Raw genomic sequence first — 20,213 nt, forward strand, 5'->3', positions numbered from 1 at the left:
CGCAAGTTCGCATGGCGGACTGTGGGACACAGAAAAGCAGGCGCGCGGTGGTGAGCAGTGTCGGCCCAGTCACTCCTTCTCCCGAGTCCTCACAGATAAAATATGAAAATTCTTGTTTGCTTCGAGCTCCCTCAAATCAAGTGAATTGGTTGGGCTCGGGCTAATTTACCTGAGGTCAGGCTGTATTTTTTTGAGTACCACGCTTACCTCTAATCAGAAGTAAACAAAATATTTCCTTCCCACGAAAACAATATGTAATCCATCCACCCATCCATTATCTGCACTGCTTATCCTTAATAGGGTTGCGGCAGTGCTGGAGCCCGGGCAGTGGGCCGGGGACACCCTGAACTGGTTGCCAGCCAGTTGCAGGGCACACGTAGACATACAACTCACTTACTCATTCACACGTGGGGACAATTTGGCCCGGCCATTTAACCTGACATGTATGTTTTTGAAATGTGGGAGGAAACCAGAGTGCCTGGAGGAAACCCACGCAAGCACGGGGAGAACATGCAAACTCCACACAGGAAGGTTTGATCCCATGACCTCAGAACTGTGCTGCACATGCGCTAACCACTGCGCTGCCGTGCTGCTCACAATACCTAGTAATTTCAAGAAATACATTTCATTACAAAAATAAAAGTATGCTTATAATAAAAAGTAGTTGTTGACATTGAATTGTTTAACTAATTTTTCGTTTTCAATTGTAAAACAGCAACAAGAAGGGCAGTTGATACTATTATAACCCATAAGTGCAATTACAAGCATCTTAAAAAAAGTCGGTATCAGAGCTGATGCGTCACATAATACTTGCAATAGCACATCCCTAAAATGCATTTACCGAATGCATTGCAATAAGTCGCCATTTGAGCATTAGAAAATCATGCAGAATATTAAAATATTAAGAACAGCAACAACAAATCAAATTTAAATTAATCAATGAAAAAGAAGGGGTAAAGGGGCTCATATCAACGATAACAATAAAAATGAAAAAGAAGGCAGACATATAATAAGAAAAGTCCTTCATTATAATTTAAAGCAGGGTGGGCAAAAGTTTTAGAGTGCCTAACCGCATTGGGTAAAACAATTTATTATAAACAAGATGAAAGTTTTAACCCATTTACCACTTATGATTTGAAATGATTCAACACAGTAGTTCCTTTTCCTCCCCATCTCCCCCCTCAGTCATGATTGCAATCATGAGATCCAACTCCATAGCAATCACCCGATTTTGCTAACAATGTCCATTATCCCCCAGCTTAGCGAGTGGGAGTCAACATTCGGCCCGCATTCGGAGGCGGCTAATTGGCATTGGTGTCACGCCACGGCGCCGCTTTGTGGCGCCACAAAGCTGAGCCCCGAGCGCTCGAGAGCTCGCACAAAAGCTCGGACTGATCGGCCCTTCATCCTCCGTCTCTGCAGTTAATTGTAGAAGTGTGAGGAGGTTTTTTTTTTTTTGTATATTGGGTCGGGTAGGGGACACCGCATTATGTTTGGGACGCAGAACACGTGGCATAATTATCAACAGAATCTGCAGTGTAAGCCAACATGGGAAATTTAGCCTCGCTATTTTACGCTAGTGATAGGAATTCCAGCTCACTGAAAAAGAGTTAGCGCTTTTGGCTCCCAGACGCCTCTTCAGATTTTTTTTGTTGCCTTAATCCATATATTACAATGTAACACAAAGCACAGAATGTATATCGTAAAATTCGGACGATAAGGCCCACCTGACTATAAGCCGCACCTGAATATAAGCCGCGTGTGCCCACATTAAAACATGAGATATTTAAAAAGAAAGACGGTACACAGAGAGATATTCAATAATATACATTGTCTAGTGTGTAAGTTGAACTTTCTTTTAACTCTCTGCAACAAGATGAAAAGGTTTAGCGCCAAGCATTCTGCGCAAAAAACCTGCCCCAGCACCTCGTCGCACTGCCAACAGTTTCGACGAAGCGTAAAAATGTGGCTCTCTTGTTGCAAGCAATTAGGAAGGTTTGTTTCAAACAGGAAAATGTTTTGGTGGACAGGCGCCCTGCCTGTAGCCTACCTGACTTGTTTCCTGTGTCATTGCCTTTTATAACTAGTTTATTTATGATTCAATAGTTTACAAAGGCACACATTTATCATAGATTTAGAAGCATGATTTTGCTCTAAAATGCACCAGGTCGTTGTGTTTCGGTTTTAAATATACAAATTTTGCCCCAAGACCCTCCTAGACTGTCCACACAACTAGCTCTCACAAAATTATATTGTAATCCCTGTCCCGTCATTCACTTCAAAGAGCCAGCTCATAGACACTTATGTCCAGCTAAGTAGTGGTTCTGTAGCACAGAGACCCCTCCCTACTTTGTGCTTTGGTTATCGCTGGTTTACTGCTTTGTGGATTTTGAATTGAATTGTCTTCATTGCATTTGATATAAACATACTGTGCATTGTATTCAAAGCAGACAGCAAATCTATAAGTTAAAGGCAATAGCGAGGCTGCAGGTCTGGCCTACGGCTATGGCCAGGTTTACAACCCTCTTAAGCCACCCCTGCCGAGCCTCTATCTCATTAACGCCAGATCAATTACCAATGAAACGGATGACCTGGAGCTACAACTCGTGGGAAACCACTACATACAGGACAGTTGTCTTTTAATCATTGCAGAGACCTAGCGCAACCGGTTATCCCTGATGCTAGCATGCAGCTAGCCGGCCGCTCCTGACATCACTTTCTTACACTTAGAGGGCTCTCCTTTGTTTTACTTTTGTATAAGGACAATGAAGACCATTCATTTAACTGCAATTCTGTGTTCTGTCTTTTTATTTGTAGATCTGTAGTCATATACTCTCAGCCGGTAAAGACTTTAAATCAAGTTAAGTTTAAACCTTGGGGGCTTTTGGAAAGGTGCGACGCTACTTTGTGGAGTTTCACTTTTTGCGGTGGGCGGTTCGCGTCCTCGCTATCCGATAAATTACTTTACTCACAAAAAGAAATAATAGGGACAATGGCCAACTCTCTTCACTTTCAACAGAGCAAAATGAAGACTTACCGGTGACATTAATGGGGATGACAGATGAAGCGACCACCCGAGAGTGGCATTTCATCTGTTCCTCGGGTGTTGGCAGCGGCAGCGCCCGCGACCAGTTTGTTTGCTTATCCAAGGTACTCGGAGTGTTGGGGACAGGCTGCTGCCTGCAGCGGTGGCCGGGGGACACCAGCAACGGCGAGTCCGGATCAGGGGAAGCCGTCTAAGCCAACACATAATCAGCACGTCAAGAACGTTTTTGAGCTCTGTGTTCATGAGTAAGTTCAAATAAAACATGGAAAATGAGAGCATGCTCGGCAGAAAGAAGAATTCGGAAGAAACTAAAACAGAGGAGGCTAAATCCCTTTTCACTGTCACATACTGTCGGGATTTTCTAATGCTACTATTCAAGCTGAACAGTACAAATACGGCCGCAACGGGTTAAAGGGACACTGTGTGATATTCGCCAACTAGAAGTTGCGATATTGTGTAAAGCAACCGAAAACAAGTGCTACAAAACACAAGGAAGAACATAAAGTTAAGAAACTCTTAAGAGATCAAACCTCAGCATTTTTCTTTTAACTTTTTTGTCCATCCTTTCACAAAGTTTTTGGCTTTTGGGGATACCTGTACCATCAAAATGGCAGACAAGTATGTCAGCTCACTGTAGGTGAGCCTCAGTTTACGTAAATTGCATACATATTTTTCCACTGACAAGAATTTTAAACAATTCTTGTTTTTATAATAGTTCATGATTGTTTTTTTTTTCTATCTATCTCTCTATCTACCCTGGTCATATCTCTCGAGAGGGGTGACCGACAGCAAGGCAAACACATACAAAAAAAAGAAAATAAAAAAGGGAAAAAGTAGCAAAAACACACACAAAATGTTATAGACCATGGCCAACCCAAATGCCCACACACCCAAACAAGTTAAACACCTCGGAACCCAAGTTGGTCATGCTTTCGTCCCTCCAGATGAAACAGGACACAAGAAAGCGGCCATCTAACTCGGGTTAGTGTGACAAAACACACTTTTCTGTTCAACAGCAGGGCCTGACAGCTTTCACTGGTTTACCCCTGTCGCATCATACGGGTGCCCTGCCCCTCCCTTAGAACGCGTCCAAACATCCCACTATCCTTTCACAACACCTCTCCACTCATTCCTATCACCAACAAGAGCTCTTGCTTACATTATATTTAGACCTCTTTCGTGCAGTGCACACATTTTTTTTTTTACAACCAGGATCAAATATCTGAGCGTCAAAAAATAAACGGATTAGAAGAGTGCTTTCACCCAAAACTACATTTACCAAAATGCCTATCAAATATGATTCCTGTGAAGTAATGGCTCAGTGCCACTACACACTAGTCTCTCCATATCAATGCCAATGAGTGAAATTGAGAAATAAAAATTAAAGTTATTTTGTTATACTTAGTTGGTGACAAATTATAGATGTGTAGTGATTTTTTTCCCCAGCAACTGTAATGTTTGTGACTTGAATAATACATTAAGAGTTACTTTACACAAAAGGTTTCACGGTTGCCATGGCGCCCAATTGGCCCCGCCCATATGCCGCAAGCTGCGGCTCATTGACAGATTGGTTTTTCATCTATTTAAGCTCAGTGCTCTCACTCTTCCTTTGTCAGTCTGTCAACGAACCTCTGCCCCGCAAGACGTGGGTTTTGACTCGGTCCAGTTTCCTGATGGTAATTCCTGTCCGTTTATTTTGTCCTGTTTAATATCGATCTCAAGTTTCGTTCCCGTCTAGTTTTGTCCTGTTTAATATCGATCTACAGTTTTGTTCCCGTCTAGTTTGTCCTGTTTATATTACGATATCCTGTTTTGACATCAATCCTGTCTGTCCCTTCCTGTCCGGTATCGACCCCATCTGTCCGATATCTACCCGGGCAATTGGTATCGATCTTGTCGGCCTCTGGCTTCCTGTCATTCCACGCCAGACTGCTGCCTAACGTGCATGACTCCCCATTTCCCGTAAAATAAAAGGCTTGTGTGAAAAACGTCAAGCATTTGGGACCTGATCCTGTTCCAGTTCATGACAAAAGGAGGACTTGCATATATTTTACATACCAATTACATTTTGTTATGTTTATTAATTGAATCCAGCCCTTTTTAGGACAGCCATAACATTGATGTGGTCCTTGGTGAAAAGTATGACACCCCTGCTTTAAGGCCTGACAAAAATTCACAAACTTCAAATGTACCATTAAAGACAAAGTACAATCAGTACAATAATCTGGTCAAAAATAATACTTGAGATTATTTTGTTGAATATGTAAACAAAACAAAAAAACTACACAAACGCTGTTTAACTAACGCAAATCAAAATATTAGCTTAAAAACAAACCTAGTATCTTTACTGTAATACTAATAATGTACATGTAATACTAAAAAAGGTATTTCAATTCACCAGAACATTTATCATAAAAACAAAACTGAGGAAAGGTATAGTATGTAAAGCGCTTACAACAACTCAAGCACTATTTTATTGCACTGTTGTTCAACTTTGGCCAGTCTTCAAGCACTACCTTACAAACATTTTTGCCTATTTATATCGACATTATCTTTGACTTGTTTCTTTATCTTTATAGTATTTTATTACGTGTTTATCCTTGAGTGCCACATTTAATCTCGTTGTATTGAGTTGTTATCCACGACAATAAAGACAATTGTAATTTTAACGACAATGTTAAAAAGAGCTGTGTTTAGCACAAAAGTTCACTCCTCTTTTCATGTTTTTTCAACTGTCTCCAGTTGATTTCTGTTTTCATCCTGCCCTGGAGATTTTTTTTTCATCTAGAATCGTAACAAAGGGCTGTGTCTATTTGAAATTTTTCATGCATGAATCAAATGCGCAGAAACAAAAATTAGAGCTTTGGCAGTCTGTTGGCCAGAACTTAATACGAGTGTGGAAGACGTCCTGTTTTCTTGTTGACACGCTAACAAGCCGCAAATGCGCATTCAGCATGGCAACATGCAGCTAAGGAATGTCTTGGTCACGCCAAGACCATCTGGGACAAAAAAAACCTTCCCCTCCCCTCCATCTCTCCTCAATTCAAAAGAGTCAAGAGGCTGTACTTGAATATTTTCCCACCAGAAGTGAAAAAAATTGTATCAGAATAAAAATCTAAACATCCCTCCATCCATTAACTGCACATCTTATCTTCAGTAAGGTCACGGGGGGGCTGGAGCCCATCCCAGCAATCTTCGGGCAATGGGCAGGGGACATCCTGCACTGGTTGCCAGTCAGTCGCAGGGCACAGACAGACCACTCACTCGCTCACTCACACCTAGGGACAATTTCGACCGGCCAATTAACCTGACATGTATGTTTTTGGAATGTGGGAAAGAACCCATGAGAGTACGGGAAGAACATGCAAACTCCACACAGGAGGGCCGGTAGCTGGATTTAGACCCATGACCTTAGAAGTGTGCCGTGGACGCGCCAAGCATGCCGCCCAAAATCTTAACATTTAAGAATTAAATGTAAACATAGCATCAAATATGCAGGAAAAAAACTAAAGACAGAATTAGAATAGTAACAATTATTAAAGTAAAATACTGTGAAAAACACATTTTTTTTAATACAGCATTGAAAAAAAAAACACAAAATTAATAAATATTAACAGCATGCATGAAAATAGTATAAATAAGTAAAAAATACACAGTTTCAGTAGAAAACTAAAACTACAATTATTGAAAAAGAGTAAAACTATTTGACTAAAACGGTATCGACATCAATGTGTCAGTTGAGGCGTTTTATCAAAAAATGTAACGTAAAAAATGAATGCATAATTTAAAGACAGAAAATGAATATTAATACAAACAAGTATTATATGAAAAAATGTGAAAAATACTTAATTAAATACTGTATTGTGTAAAAACTGTAATTAATACACATGATTAAAATGCATAAAAATATATATTTTTATATACACATTTGCTTTTTATTGTATCCTATTTTAAACTTCTTTTATCAGCAGGGTTGTAAAGAAAATGTGGAGTGGCATATTTATGTTATTGACAATAAAGACAATCTTGAATCCTGAAAAAATAAAAAATATTATCCAAATATAATTAACAATTATCGCTAAATATTTCAAAAATGTTAAAATAATAGAAAAGAGGCACACTTTTAGACTCAATTTCAGAAATAAAGACAAATGTGTCAGTTGTTTTAAATAAATAAATAAATTGTTAGGTGCCATTTGGCAACGAACAAGAAAAACATACGGAAAGTAATCAACACTGCCCAGAAGACATTGCCGGCTTGTGATACCGCAGCAGAGCCATCGACATTATAAAAGACTTTTCTCACCCTGGCCGCCACCACTTTTAGCTGGTACCCTCTGGTAGGCGTAACAGGTCCCTTAAAACAAGGACTAACATGTTAAGAGACAGTTTTTTTCCCCAGGGCCATCACCACGCTAAATGAGTGCACAGACCTGTAAAAAAAGCTATCTTGGGGCTTATTTGGGATTTGTTTTGTTGCTGCATAATGTTATTGCACTACCTTTTATAGCACTATCGATGCACACACTTTTCATTGCGCTATATTAATAGAACTTAGGTTAGCCTCTAAGCACTACTTAGTGAATATATTTGACTATTTAACCTGATAGTCTTTTATCTTATTTTTCTATTGAAAGTCTTTAATACATGTTTACCCTGGAGTGCCATGTCTTATCTCATTGTACACTATGTTGATATCAATGACAATAAAGACCATTCAATTCAATTTAACCAACTGGAAGAATTATTTCCTCACATTTGCAAGTACTTACCTCGAGCCATTCCCAAAAGGTCCAAGAGCTTCTTGCTCCCCAATACATCACGCCCCCACACACACTTGGATGCCAGCCCTGCCCCCTTTTTGTGCTTCCCGACAACACCCGCACACAAAAACTCAAACGCAACAAAAGATCTCCTTGGAAACTTCTCCCGACTTAAAAAGAGTCAGACGGGGAGCAACTGCGGCCGATTGTACGAGATTGAAAAAAGGAGGAGGAGGAGGAGGAGGAGAAGGGACAGCTGAGTGGACAGGAAGTGGGCGGCATGCCTTTGTGCACCACAAAACTGCTGGATTTACCCGAAATTGTGAACATAACGAGAAAGTGAGAGGCGAGTGAGTCAGGGGTGCACGGGTAGGGAGGTGTACTGTGTTACCTTTCTGTTCCAGGGGGAGAAGTGGCAACATTCGGTGGGAGAGGGCGGGCGGGAACTGGGGAGCTGAATGAAACCAACAATGACAATGACAACAAAAAAGTACAAAGAAAGAAAATAAATAAGAAGCATGTATCAAACGTGACAAGACAGGCGAGCCTTGCTGGTTTTGTGAATTGTTTCCTATTCTTAATGAAGAAAGTCAGCATCACTTTCTAGCTTTTTTAACAGTAACTTGTAACTGTGACTTTTCCATGAAAAAGTTTATTTTAGTCACTTGAATTAATTCATGGCATTTCTGTTCTCAAGGGTAGGAAAGATGATTTCAGTATCGAGCGTTTGGAGTTCCAAATCAAACGTTTACGTCAAGGCAGGATTGTTTTGCTAATGGTACACTGTTTTAGGCCAGCAGGGGGAGCACTAACACAGACACATCCATCAACAAAGGGAGATGACAGGACACAAATGGCGAACTGAGCAGGTTTATGGTGGGTGTGTTTGTGTTTCTGTGATTGTTAGGAGTGGGAGTTGTAGTGGTAATTCTTCTCACCGCCGTCAAGCGTAACCCATTCCTGGCTTCTCTGGTGGACCCGGGCGTGGATGGGTACATGGGCATAGGCGGCAGGGCCGAGATGGACACGCTCACTCTCCGCCTCTGACCTTCTGCCAAAGACAAAGACATGAAAACAACTTGTTTTTTGTTTATCTTTTCAAGTTAAAGAATAATATGAAATGATTTGAATAATGAGCAAAAACACATAATCTAATATGTAAACTTGTATTTCATTTAATATTTGTAGGTTAAGAAATTTGAATTAATTTTACAAATCATGAGCTTCAACTAGGGCACCACAGCGGCGCAGTGGTTAGCGCGTGTGCGGCACAGTTCTGAGGTCATGAGATCGAACCCCCTGTGTAGAGCTTGCATGTGCTCCCCGTGCTTGCGGGGGTTTCCTCCGGGCACTCCGGTATCATCCCACATTCCAAAAACATGCGTGTCAGGTTAATTGGTCGGTCCGAATTGTCCCTAGGTGTGAATGAACGAGTGAGTTGTCGGTCTCCGTGTGCCCTGTGACTGGCTGGCAACCAGTTCAGGGTGTCCCCTGCCCAAAGATGGGCTCCAGCATCCCCGCGACCTTACGGAGGGGAGGCGGTGCAGATAATGGATGGATGGATGAGCTTGAGCTAACGGGAGTTGACACTCCAAAACCAAAACCCTTATTCTCGCTTGAGAAGTTGCACTATGTTGTGCAAGTAACTAGAAAAAAAAAGGTGCAGCTTGGTCATTTTGAATCACCGTAGTTTGTATTCTTCCTTGCCTTCCATGCCTTTGTGCACCACAAAACTACTGGATTTGCTTAAAATTGTAAACATAACGAGAAAAAGAGAAGCACGAGAGTCAGGGGTGCACGAGAGGTAGAGCAGTTGGTTTGCCACCAAAGAGATCGCAGGTTCTATTCCCAGCTCCTTTGGGTCAAAATGTTGAAATGTCCTTGGGCAAGGCACGGAACCCCCAATGCCTCCGATAGGATGGCACTTTGGATGTCCTCAGTAAATGGTAAAGCATTATATAAATGCAGTCCATTTAACATTTACCATTTATATTTACTTGTGCTTTGTAGCACTTGTTTTCAGTTGCACTACACCATTTACAACATTATCCGGTGGTTAAATATTCCACAATTTTTCTATAAAAGATTGTGTCATCTGTTTAAATTTTGGTTTTGTCATTTGGAATTTAATGATTGAAAATATAAAATTATAACACTACCTATTTGAAATACAAAGCATGAAATACTTGGCCATGAAACAAAACATGAGATTAAATATTTAAAAGTAGGGTGCGTCATTTAAGGTGTCCATAAAAAGTTTAAAATTAAATATTTTCTCTAAGAAGTAGTAATAATAATAATAATAATGCACAACTGAGTTCACCTGTTTATCAGGCCTTTTTAGGGCAGAACAATTCCCCAAAAAGATGAAAATCAAGACGAATTTATCCGAGCATGTCTAAGAAATGCACGCAAATCATGTGTTACTCTGCTTCCATCCTGTGGCTTAAAGTCATGATTACAGCCTTAAGTTTTCAAATTCCGCACCCCACCTTTAAAAAAAAAAAATCGATCACTGTTGTGTAATGACAGGATGTACACACACACAAATTAAAACCATAAATAAAAAAAGCAAAATGTTTTTAAAACTTAAGAAAAATACATTGCACATTAATAAATTCTAAAATAAATACACTTGAAACCAAAAGTATTACAGTATTACCCCCTAGTAGGAAGTGGCTAGAGTCAATAAAACATTCACATTTTTGACTCTTTCTGGGAGATTGATACAGAAGAGGGGATTCCCAGCCCCCTCGCTCAACCCAACTGATGTGTTGGAACATCTCGTTGGGGCGACCAAACCCCCCAATTCCAACCCCTAATGCAGAGCGCCAAGTAGGGAGGCAATGAGTACCAATGTTGTAAGTCTTAGGTATGACCCAGCCGAGGCTCGAACCAGCAACCTCCCAGTCCTGGGGTGCCCTAACCCCAAGGCCACAAAATCAGAATACAGCATAAAAAAAAATGTGAATAAACTTTTTATAATTACAGAAATTAAATTTACAAAAGCATACGCAGATGTTTTGGGAATGGGTCTTTGATAAATATTTAGTTTTAACCAGTGATCCTTTCTAGGTGTTCTTTTTCACGAGATGTTTGTTGAAACATGATTAACAAGAAAAATGGGAAAATAACATTTAAATGTACGCAGAACATTTTAATTAGAACATTATTTTTAATCTTCAATATATCAACGGAGTTTTAAAGTTTTCCCACATTTTGGGATAAAGACTGCAGTAGTCACTGTGCCCGCTAGGTGGCATTAAAGATCAGCTAGTCAAGAGGCGGTTGCTCACCATTTTTGGAAAGAACCACCCTAAAGCAGGGGAGTGGGGCAAAACTCAGGGCAATGTATAAATGTAAATTGTCTGCATTTATTTAGGGCTTTTCAAGTCAAAGTACTTAACAATTTTCATCACATGTTTCCCTTTTACACACTAACTAACTGATAGCAGAATCAGGCATGCAAGGCAATTACCTGCTATAAGAGGCATTAGAGATTCATTCAACATGTAAGAGCCAGGAATCGAACCTACAACCTTTTGATCCCAAGACGAGCGCACTACCTCCTGAGCTAATGCTACGCGCCAAATATGTTGAATCGCACATACAATCAAGGGAATATAATTGTACGTGACGAACATAATATGACTGCAATAATATTTTCTTATGGGTCTTTAAATCCCAACGGTACAAAAGACGAACCTTATATAAACATTAAATGAAAAGTTGGGATTATTCAGGTGCCAGAAGCCTATAATTAACATTTTAAGAAAAGAAGGCTAATTTCACTTCAAAGGGGGAAAAATGCAACTTTATAACATCGACTCGAAAAAAATATTTTTAAAACATCATTGCCATGAACTACACTAGAATAAAGTGCAAACTTCTATTTACTATGAACAAGACATTTTTTTTAAGAAGTTACGGAAAGTGAAAGAAATACATAATAATTCCTGGTGTATGATACAACAATGGCGAAAGATCTTTTCAGTGTCCATTTAAAACCAAAATGTCTGAAGGTTGGGATAGACTGTTTAGTATTAGTGTATGGTTGTTACCTGCGCGCATTTGCCAGAGATGGGCTTCCTTGTGCATGTCTTGCAGACATGGCGGGCGTGTGGCCGGGCGTAGGATGTTTCTCTGCTTGTGCCAGGGCGCCCGGAAGTGACACGTCAGCTTACTCTCCACGTCCAAGTCCGACACGGCTGAAAAGAATAAGAATACGAATATTAGGTCATCTTCTACACCGGAGATTTTCAATGAAAGAAAAACAATTAAAAATAAGTTGATGGATTGCCTGATTTACAACGACATCAGGAACTACTTTCGTATGGAGGACCGATCCTATCTATTGTAGAAGTAAATGTAGAAAAGTTAAATACCTACAAATATTCTCACGGTTGCCATGGCGCCCAATTGGCCCCGCCCGTGTGGCACCAGCTGCGGCTCGTTGACAGATTGGTTTCACTTCTATTTAAGCTCAATGCACTCACTCTCCCTTTGTCAGTCTATCAACGAACCTCTGCCCCGCAAGACGTGGGTTTTGACTCTGTCCGGTTTCCTGCCTGCGTTTCCTGTCCGGTATCGTTCCCGTCTATTTTCGTCCTGTTTATTATTCTCTCCAGTTTTCATTCCCGTCTAGTTTGTCCTGTTTAATTTTGATATCCTGTTTCGATATCAATCCTGTCTGTCCCGTCCTGTCCGTTATCGACGACATCTGTCCGATATCTGCTCGGGCAATTGGTATCGATCTCATCGGTATCTGACTTCCTGTAAGTCCACGCCATACTGCAGCCTAACGTGCATGACTCCTCATTTAAAATAAAAGGCTTGAGTGAGAAACGTCACGCATTTGGGTTCTCAATACTTAGAAATGAACACATAAATAATTCACATGATACCTGAATACGGTATATGAATCAACACAATTTGTTCAAATATACATATTTTTAATACATTACGGCATATTTTTTTTCGTGTATTTTGTCATGCTTTTAGTCATGAATTTTTCGTGTATTTTTTATGTTATTCATCAGTATTTTATTGTATATTTGGTCATTTATTTTCTCGGGTATTTTGTCAGTTACTTACTTCCTCATGTATTTTTGGTGTACTTTGTCGGTTATTTTGATGCATATTGTGTCCCGTATTTTATCATGTATTATTTGTGTGTATTTTGTCATATAATTTGTCATGTATTTTGTTGTGTCTTTTATTTTTTATGTATTTTTTCTTGTATTTTATCATGTATTTTGGTGAATATGTAGTCGTGTATTTTTTGTGTTTTTTTTTTGTATTTTAACGCAACAAAATGTTATTCAAATAGGGGGCGGGTCAAACTGGCTGAAATTTTTACTTATTGGTGGATGGACAAGTGCACCAATCAACTGCAATGCCTATCTTCATCACGAATGAAACAATACGTGAAAATTTCAGGCAACTAAGCAGCCTCCTTATTTGAATAACATTCTGTTGTTAAAATATACACGATCAGATTCACAACAAAATTCATGAAAAAAAACTACTAATAATGAATAAATTGCATCGTTTGTATTTATTACACATTTTTCTACATACGGCAGAATTGGTCCTCCATACTTTTTGACCCACTAAAACAGAGGTCCCCAACATTTTTTAAGCTAAGAGATACTTTTTGGTACTGAGTAGCACAAAAGGCTACCAATTTGCATCTAATTGCTAGAATGGTACCGTATTTTCCGCACTATAGGGCGCACCGGGTTATAGGGCGCACCCCCAAAAAATAGTTTTTGGTCCTATATCTTCCATAGATAAGGCGCACCGGATTATAAGGCGCTACAATGGGAACGTCGACAAAACAGTCAGATGATTCAGTCCAACTGATTACCCCCTTAACATTCCCAAAGCTTGCAAAGAAGCAAATACGTGTCGTGGACACGTGCGGATGCGGTTTCCGTACGATGTCACTTAAATGCGTCATTTCAAATATCATTCGGAAGGTTAAAGTCTTGGAATTCAAGAAATGCCAACCATTCCTTAGTTTCTATTTTCTTTTTCGCTCGCAACTTTACTGTGCATATGACAATAAACACTTGGAATTGAGTTTAATTCACTCAACTCATCACAGCAACATCAAGATCGTTCTAAAACAAGATACCGGGAAAATATAAAGCCGCATAGCTCACCTAAGTTCTCACGTTCAATAATGATACGCAATCATGGTCTTCTTACAACCGTGAGTGTAGTAAATCCAGGAGAGTAAAATATTTATAAATACAGACTAATGAAACATGTTTCTTTATGGCGTAGATTAGCAAGCTTGCCATTCAGTCATCTTTTTCGGCCAATTGCAGGGTTTGTTTTGGCCCTCTAGCGTATCCGAGGCTCCGAATAACCTCAGCCAATAGCGATCGATTTAACGGATGATTGACACATCTTTTTCGGCCAATTGCAGGGTTTGTTTTGGCCCTCTAGCCAATCCGAGGCTCCGAATAACTTTAGCCAATAGCGATCGATTCAAATGATGATTGACACATTGGTTAGCCAATGAAACGCCGGTATATAAATCCCAGCATACACCGCGAACGACTTCGCCTTCGGGGGAAAATCGAGTCGGCGGCTGTTGCGTAAGTTGCGAGACCTTGCAAATTTAATATTGAGCCATATATAAGGCGCACTGTATTATAAGGCGCATGGTCAGCTTTTGAAAAAAATTAAGACTTTTAGGTGCGCCTTATAGTGCGGAAAATACGGTACTTGTATTTGTATTGTGTTATTTCCAGGTTTTAATTATTAGAGGTTAAAACAGGCTCAGTCAACCCCTTATCATCATGCCAGTTAGAAATCAAATTTCCTGGAAAATCACAATAACCCATGATATATTTTCAGAACCAGTCCGTGGGGTACTCAGGTGATCTTAAGGGACTACCTGGTGCCTGCGTGCACCACACTGGAGACCCCTGCACTAAAATGATGCTGCTGCCACCCTCTGGACAGTGCGGCTACTGCACAAGACAACATAAACAGGCGTCAGCGTGATGTTGTTTTTTTGTTGGCTTTTGCACATGACTGCTCACGTGGTTAATGTTGTTGTAACAGCACATCTGGCCTCCCTGCCGGGAGTTGACCTTTTGACTCTCGCTCATGCCCGCACAAGTGATTTTCGACATGAGCAGTGTTTTTCACTTCCATTATGGTCCTAAAAATCCAATGTTATCAACGGTGAAAAGAGTGTGACGTCCTGAAATATTTTTGCTAGCTTTTACGGTCAGCTGTTTTTAGCTGCAAAAAAACAACAACAGCATATCAGCGTACTGACATCTTGGTCATCCAGTCAAAAGTAAGTGCTTTGTTCTCATTGAGTTGAATTGAAGTAGCCGTATTTTCCGGCCTATAAGGCTCACCAAATTAGTGCAATTATTGATCAGTTGATAAGTGTCGCAGACCAGAATCAACAAACATTGTATGCAATGGGAATCACATTCGGGCCACGACAGCGAGAGCACCAAAACCTAAACACAAGACCACGAGTGATAGGAATGACATATGAAAAGGCCTTAATTTTTATCTCATTATCACAATACGTTTTTCCCGCAGTGACAAAAACTAACATTAGGGTGTATAAAAAACAGAAAGTTGCCCTTAAAGAAATAAAGAAACACAAAAAAAGCACGAGAAGGGGAACAACTCTTTGGTGTATCTCAGGAGTCAGGAACCTTTTTGACCCAAAGAGCCACTCATCCATCCATTATCTGCACCGCTTATCCTCAGTAGGGTTGCGGGGGTGCTAGAGCCCATTCCAGCCATCTTCGGGCAGTGGGCAGGGGACACCCTGAACTGGATGCCAGACAATCGAAAGGCACACGGAGACAGACAACTCACTTGCACATTAGCACAGAGGGACAATTAACCTGACTTGCATGTTTTTGGAATGTGGGAGGAAACATGAAGGCCCTGAGAAAAGCCACGCAAGCAAGGGGAGAAAATGCAAAATTCGCACAGGAAGGCTGGTAGCTGGATTTGAACCCATGACCTCAGAACTGCTAACCACTCATCTACCGTGCCGCCCGCCCCAAAGACCCATAAAAGCAAATATATTTAATTTTTTTTAAGAGAGCCACACAATATATTTTACGACAAACTACAACAAAACCACCAAACCCACTCTACAGACTAAAGCACATTTTTTCACTTTTAGAATGTGACGTTTGATAAGTTGATCAAATTTATGAAATAATAGTCATGCCAGAGCCTGTGTCCCATGGCAATATAAATATATCACTTAAAATGTGCCTCCCCCCGCAAGTGAAGAGTGTTGAGGCTCATTTTGACATGTTTTCTAAATAATGTTTTCAAAACCAAATGCGAGCAAAGTTATTTCATAAAAATGTCACAAAATACTGCAAACGAGGATACCAATGTGTTTACCTTTAGTGCAGACGGCTCTGGGCAAGGAGAAAGATTGAATGTGTCCTATCCTATGTATAGTTCCAACAATTCCTACCGCTCACCCAAACAAAGTGCTCTAAATGCTTTGCCAGAGCTTCTGGGTGTTTTCAGTTTGTTCTCTTGCTTTTCATTCTAAAATTTTCTAAATTATGAACATTATATGCTGAGTGAGCTTCCATATACAGGATTAGTTAGCGATTTACAGCCAAAACGTGGCATGTGGGTGTCACACCTTTACCGTTAACTGTAGAGAAAATTGTATCCTATATATATATATATATATTGGAACACACCCTCCTTTTAATGGTTATTGCCTCAGCTATGCACATGCAATTATAAGATCTCTGTAAATCTACAATAAATTGTTGCACAACTTCTATGTATGTACTCATGAAAAGAGCCATATATAGCTTGCGGGCCATAGGTTCCCGCCCCTGATGATGAATCGGACTTTCAGGAGACTTTCTCCATTCTTTAACATTAGTTTCTGGCACTGTGAGTAAAAATACTGTTATAATGATATAAAATCGAATAGCTTTTCATAAGTCATCGGAATCACTGGCGGTCCGGCGCTTTTACCGATTGGCGTTGCATATTCATTTTTGCGATTGAAGACAGCAATGTTCATCAATTGATAAATCACTGCACAAATACGGTAGTATGCCATAAAACCTCGTGTAGTAATGCACACGAACAATACTGTATGCATTTCTAATCTTATCCAGGAGCACCGGGTTATAGGACGCACTTTTACATTTCTGGAATAATTCGTGTTTTTAGGTGTGCTGGTAAACACGGTAATGACTTTATGTTGCCAACAGTAGTTGTTTGACACCCACATGAGCTATAATCTCAAGCCCCGTCCTGAGATGATCTTGGCTCCTCTTCCTCATTTGCCTGGCATTGAGGAAGATAAGGGCCTGGAGGAGGAGGCGGGACGTCAGGCTGCACCTCAGCCTTGTAATTTTCCCCGATGGGAGCGGGGCCAAACCCCCCGACACCGGCGCGCACCGACATTTTTTACCGGGCGCCGGCATGCCGGGAAAAAGACGAGCTGTGCTAGGCATATACGCACGCAGCGGGGAGTCGTCTCGGGAGTTGAGTAGAAAAAAAGAAAGGTGCGCAATTACCTTGAGGTCGGAGTCAGGCTTTGAACTCCAATGCACCTCCCACCCTGCCCATCCTGTGCTCGTCCCGTGCGACCTCCCCCGAGCTCAACAATGCTGCAACATCTGCTGCCGCTCCCCCTCTGACCTCGCCCTCCCTAATCTGTTTGCAGGAGTTAATCCAAAACGGTGCTCGCACCGCAATGGAGGACCACCAAAGGCTTCATCGGTGATGATTACTTGTGCGCAATTTATCTATTGTTTGCCTTTCAATATCAAAGCGAAAACTTTCAGATGTGAATTTTTCAGCAGGGACAATCATGAAGATAAAGATTGGTATTAATGTTAAAATTGCTTCAGTCGAAGGTCCAATTTTAAAACAACAAAAACATGACCAAGAAAGGGCTTTTCTTGTAAAAATATAGAGACTCGCCGCATGGATTGAGTTAATTTAATTAACTTCCTTTATTTTTTCTTCTACCAAAACGATATTCCTCAAATCTCAAATCTACAACCATCTCTAAACAATGATTAGTAACACAAGTCGAAATATTTGTTGTTGTTATTATTATAATTATCATCATTTCCACTGTTTTCCCGGGGGGTTATTGCACAAAAGAGGAATAAAGAAATCCAGGCTAACTGAATATGTGCAACTTGATCTTTTCTGGCCAGTGCATCCTGGTTCAACCCAGGAGATGGAAACGCAAAATGATGTAAGAGCCATATTGGACCCAAAAAAGAGAAAAACAAGTTTGGAGTTACAAGAAATGTAAACATTTATATAAGCCTTAGAACGAAGGCATTACTAACTGTATGATTATACTGTATATTGTTATATCTATATTAGAAAACGTTAAAAATGTTTGTGTCATGTTTTTCCTCTTACAGAAACAACATAATTTTCCATCAATTATTTTTGAAGATGGGCCAAAGAGCCACTAGGGAGTGTCAAAGAGCATGCGGCTCCAGAAAAACTGATGGTCAACTGACGGTTAAGCCGGTCGCACTTTTGCAGAGCGGGATGAAAAGGCACGGCTATGTAGATAGTTGTGATAATTATGAATAAGCTCAATCTAAGAATCACAGATCGGAAAATAGAAACATGTTGCGCATTGATTCTGACGGCCGCTGAACAACAGCTCCTCATGGAGTTTTCTGAAGATGTGAAAGATATTATAAAATAAAAAGATCACGTTATTAGGAAAAGGAAGAAAGCCAGGGAGATTATTGCGGACCAGCTTACTATGAAAGTATTACAAAAAATTTCTTTCACACCCTGCCTTCCTACAAATTCCATAATAATGATTAAAGGACTAAAAATGTTACTTCCCAAGCAGGACCACAGAAATGTTTACATTCTGTTTTAAATGTGGCAAGTGAAAGTAAATGCTACTCCGGGAATTTTCTAAGTGCAAAGAAGTATCCCAGTGTGTCCGTGTTATCTGTTTATTGCTTTACATTGATCCTCCATAAAGAACAATATAAAATATATATAAGAACAATCTGCAAGCTGTTGATTGACTTGTTTGGATGACGGTGAACAAATGATGGGAATACATAATGTGTCTGTCTTGTATGATTTGTAGCAGTAAAACAAAAAAAGGAATACACAACTGGCATTAGCAGTGGCCCACCAAGGCAGGCTATGACCCCAGCATAGGAGATATAAGGAGACTAGAGGAGAGACTGTCTGGTGCTGTATTTCTGGTCCCGTAAATATCTCAGCCCATTACCAGAGAATCTGAACCTCTAAATGAGATGGTCATCTCCAAAGGCCCACGTGTCCGCCCCTTAGACAAGCATTCTTCATTGGCGTAGCAATAAAACACATGGCCTAACAGCAATAAATTTACTACTTGAATGACTGTAAAATGACTGCTGCAATTTTATAGTCAACAGACTTTCAAGAGTTGAAAATATTACCTGTATGTAAAACTGTAATGCAGGAGAATTAAAATAATGCATCATATCAAGAAAGACCATGGGAATACTATAAAACTTTATTTTTCACAAGTACCAGAATTATCTCTGCAGATGTTAGCCTGGTTGTTAGCCTGGTCTGTAGAGAATAAATCACCGTATAACTGAGCTGAGCTAAATTTAAATTTAACTGATTTGAGGCTATATTAGGATAAAACAACAAACATTTCCTTCCTTCCTTTATTAAACTCATCAATCCAGTATTATGGGCTTTATCTTATGCAGGGGCAGTGAGTTAAAGCTCTTACAACATATTGGTGCCAAGAAACGACATTGTCATTAAAGTAGGTGCTATATTCAGCGTTAACACTGCTATATGTATTTATTTATAAAATAGTTTTAGTTGAAATGTTTATGGTGAAATATCAAATATTTGAATGGTTTTATCTTCTGTGTTTATCCACGTTTTGCATTGCAACAAACACACAAACAAAAAGCATATTTTTTTTATGCTGGACATATTGTTTTTACTTAAAATACAATTTTGCTTATTGTACCCTTCTTTTCAAGGGTTATTTTTAATGAAACTAATCTATTTCAAAAACAATTATTATCTTATCGTAATTAGTTATTTTCCTATTTAAATAATTGAATAAATAATCAACAAAAAATAATAAAAATCTAATAATAATTTTGATAAATCTTTATATGACGCATTGCTACGTGCTTAACCATTTTTTCATTTATAATAAAAAGAATAGCCGTTTATCTGACAAGATTTTCTTATCTTAATAGAAATACATATTCTAATAAATGATGAAATATGTTAAATAATGTAGCAAAACTCTCTTTTATATAATTCTTATGGCAAATCATAAAAAAGTTAAGTTTAAGCTGTCTTTAAAGTATATCTTAAAGTAAATCATAAAAGGTAGTCAAATTTAA

At 39.6% G+C, this 20,213-nt stretch overlaps 1 protein-coding gene across 3 annotated transcripts in view; it reads right to left on the reverse strand.

Annotated features, from left to right (window-relative positions):
• LOC148354936 (actin remodeling regulator NHS-like) overlaps positions 1–20,213 on the reverse strand; it is an 88,969-nt gene that overhangs the window by 14,781 nt on the left and 53,975 nt on the right. For 2 of the 3 annotated variants that reach the window (XM_088349979.1, XM_088349978.1), the window contains exons 2-4: positions 11,871–12,017; positions 8,748–8,860; positions 3,038–3,236 (exon numbers count right to left, since the gene is read on the reverse strand). In XM_088349979.1, the coding sequence (XP_088206105.1) occupies positions 3,038–3,236; positions 8,748–8,860; positions 11,871–12,017 (459 nt within the window). Of the gene's footprint in view, positions 1–3,037; positions 3,237–8,200; positions 8,264–8,747; positions 8,861–11,870; positions 12,018–20,213 lie in introns of all 3 variants that reach the window. The other variant, XM_088349980.1, reaches the window with a different exon arrangement.

Source organism: Urocampus carinirostris, chromosome 12, assembly GCF_059441175.1.
Source record: "Urocampus carinirostris isolate Australia breed hairy pipefish chromosome 12, RoL_Ucar_1.0, whole genome shotgun sequence".
Taxonomy (NCBI): Eukaryota; Metazoa; Chordata; class Actinopteri; order Syngnathiformes; family Syngnathidae; genus Urocampus; species Urocampus carinirostris.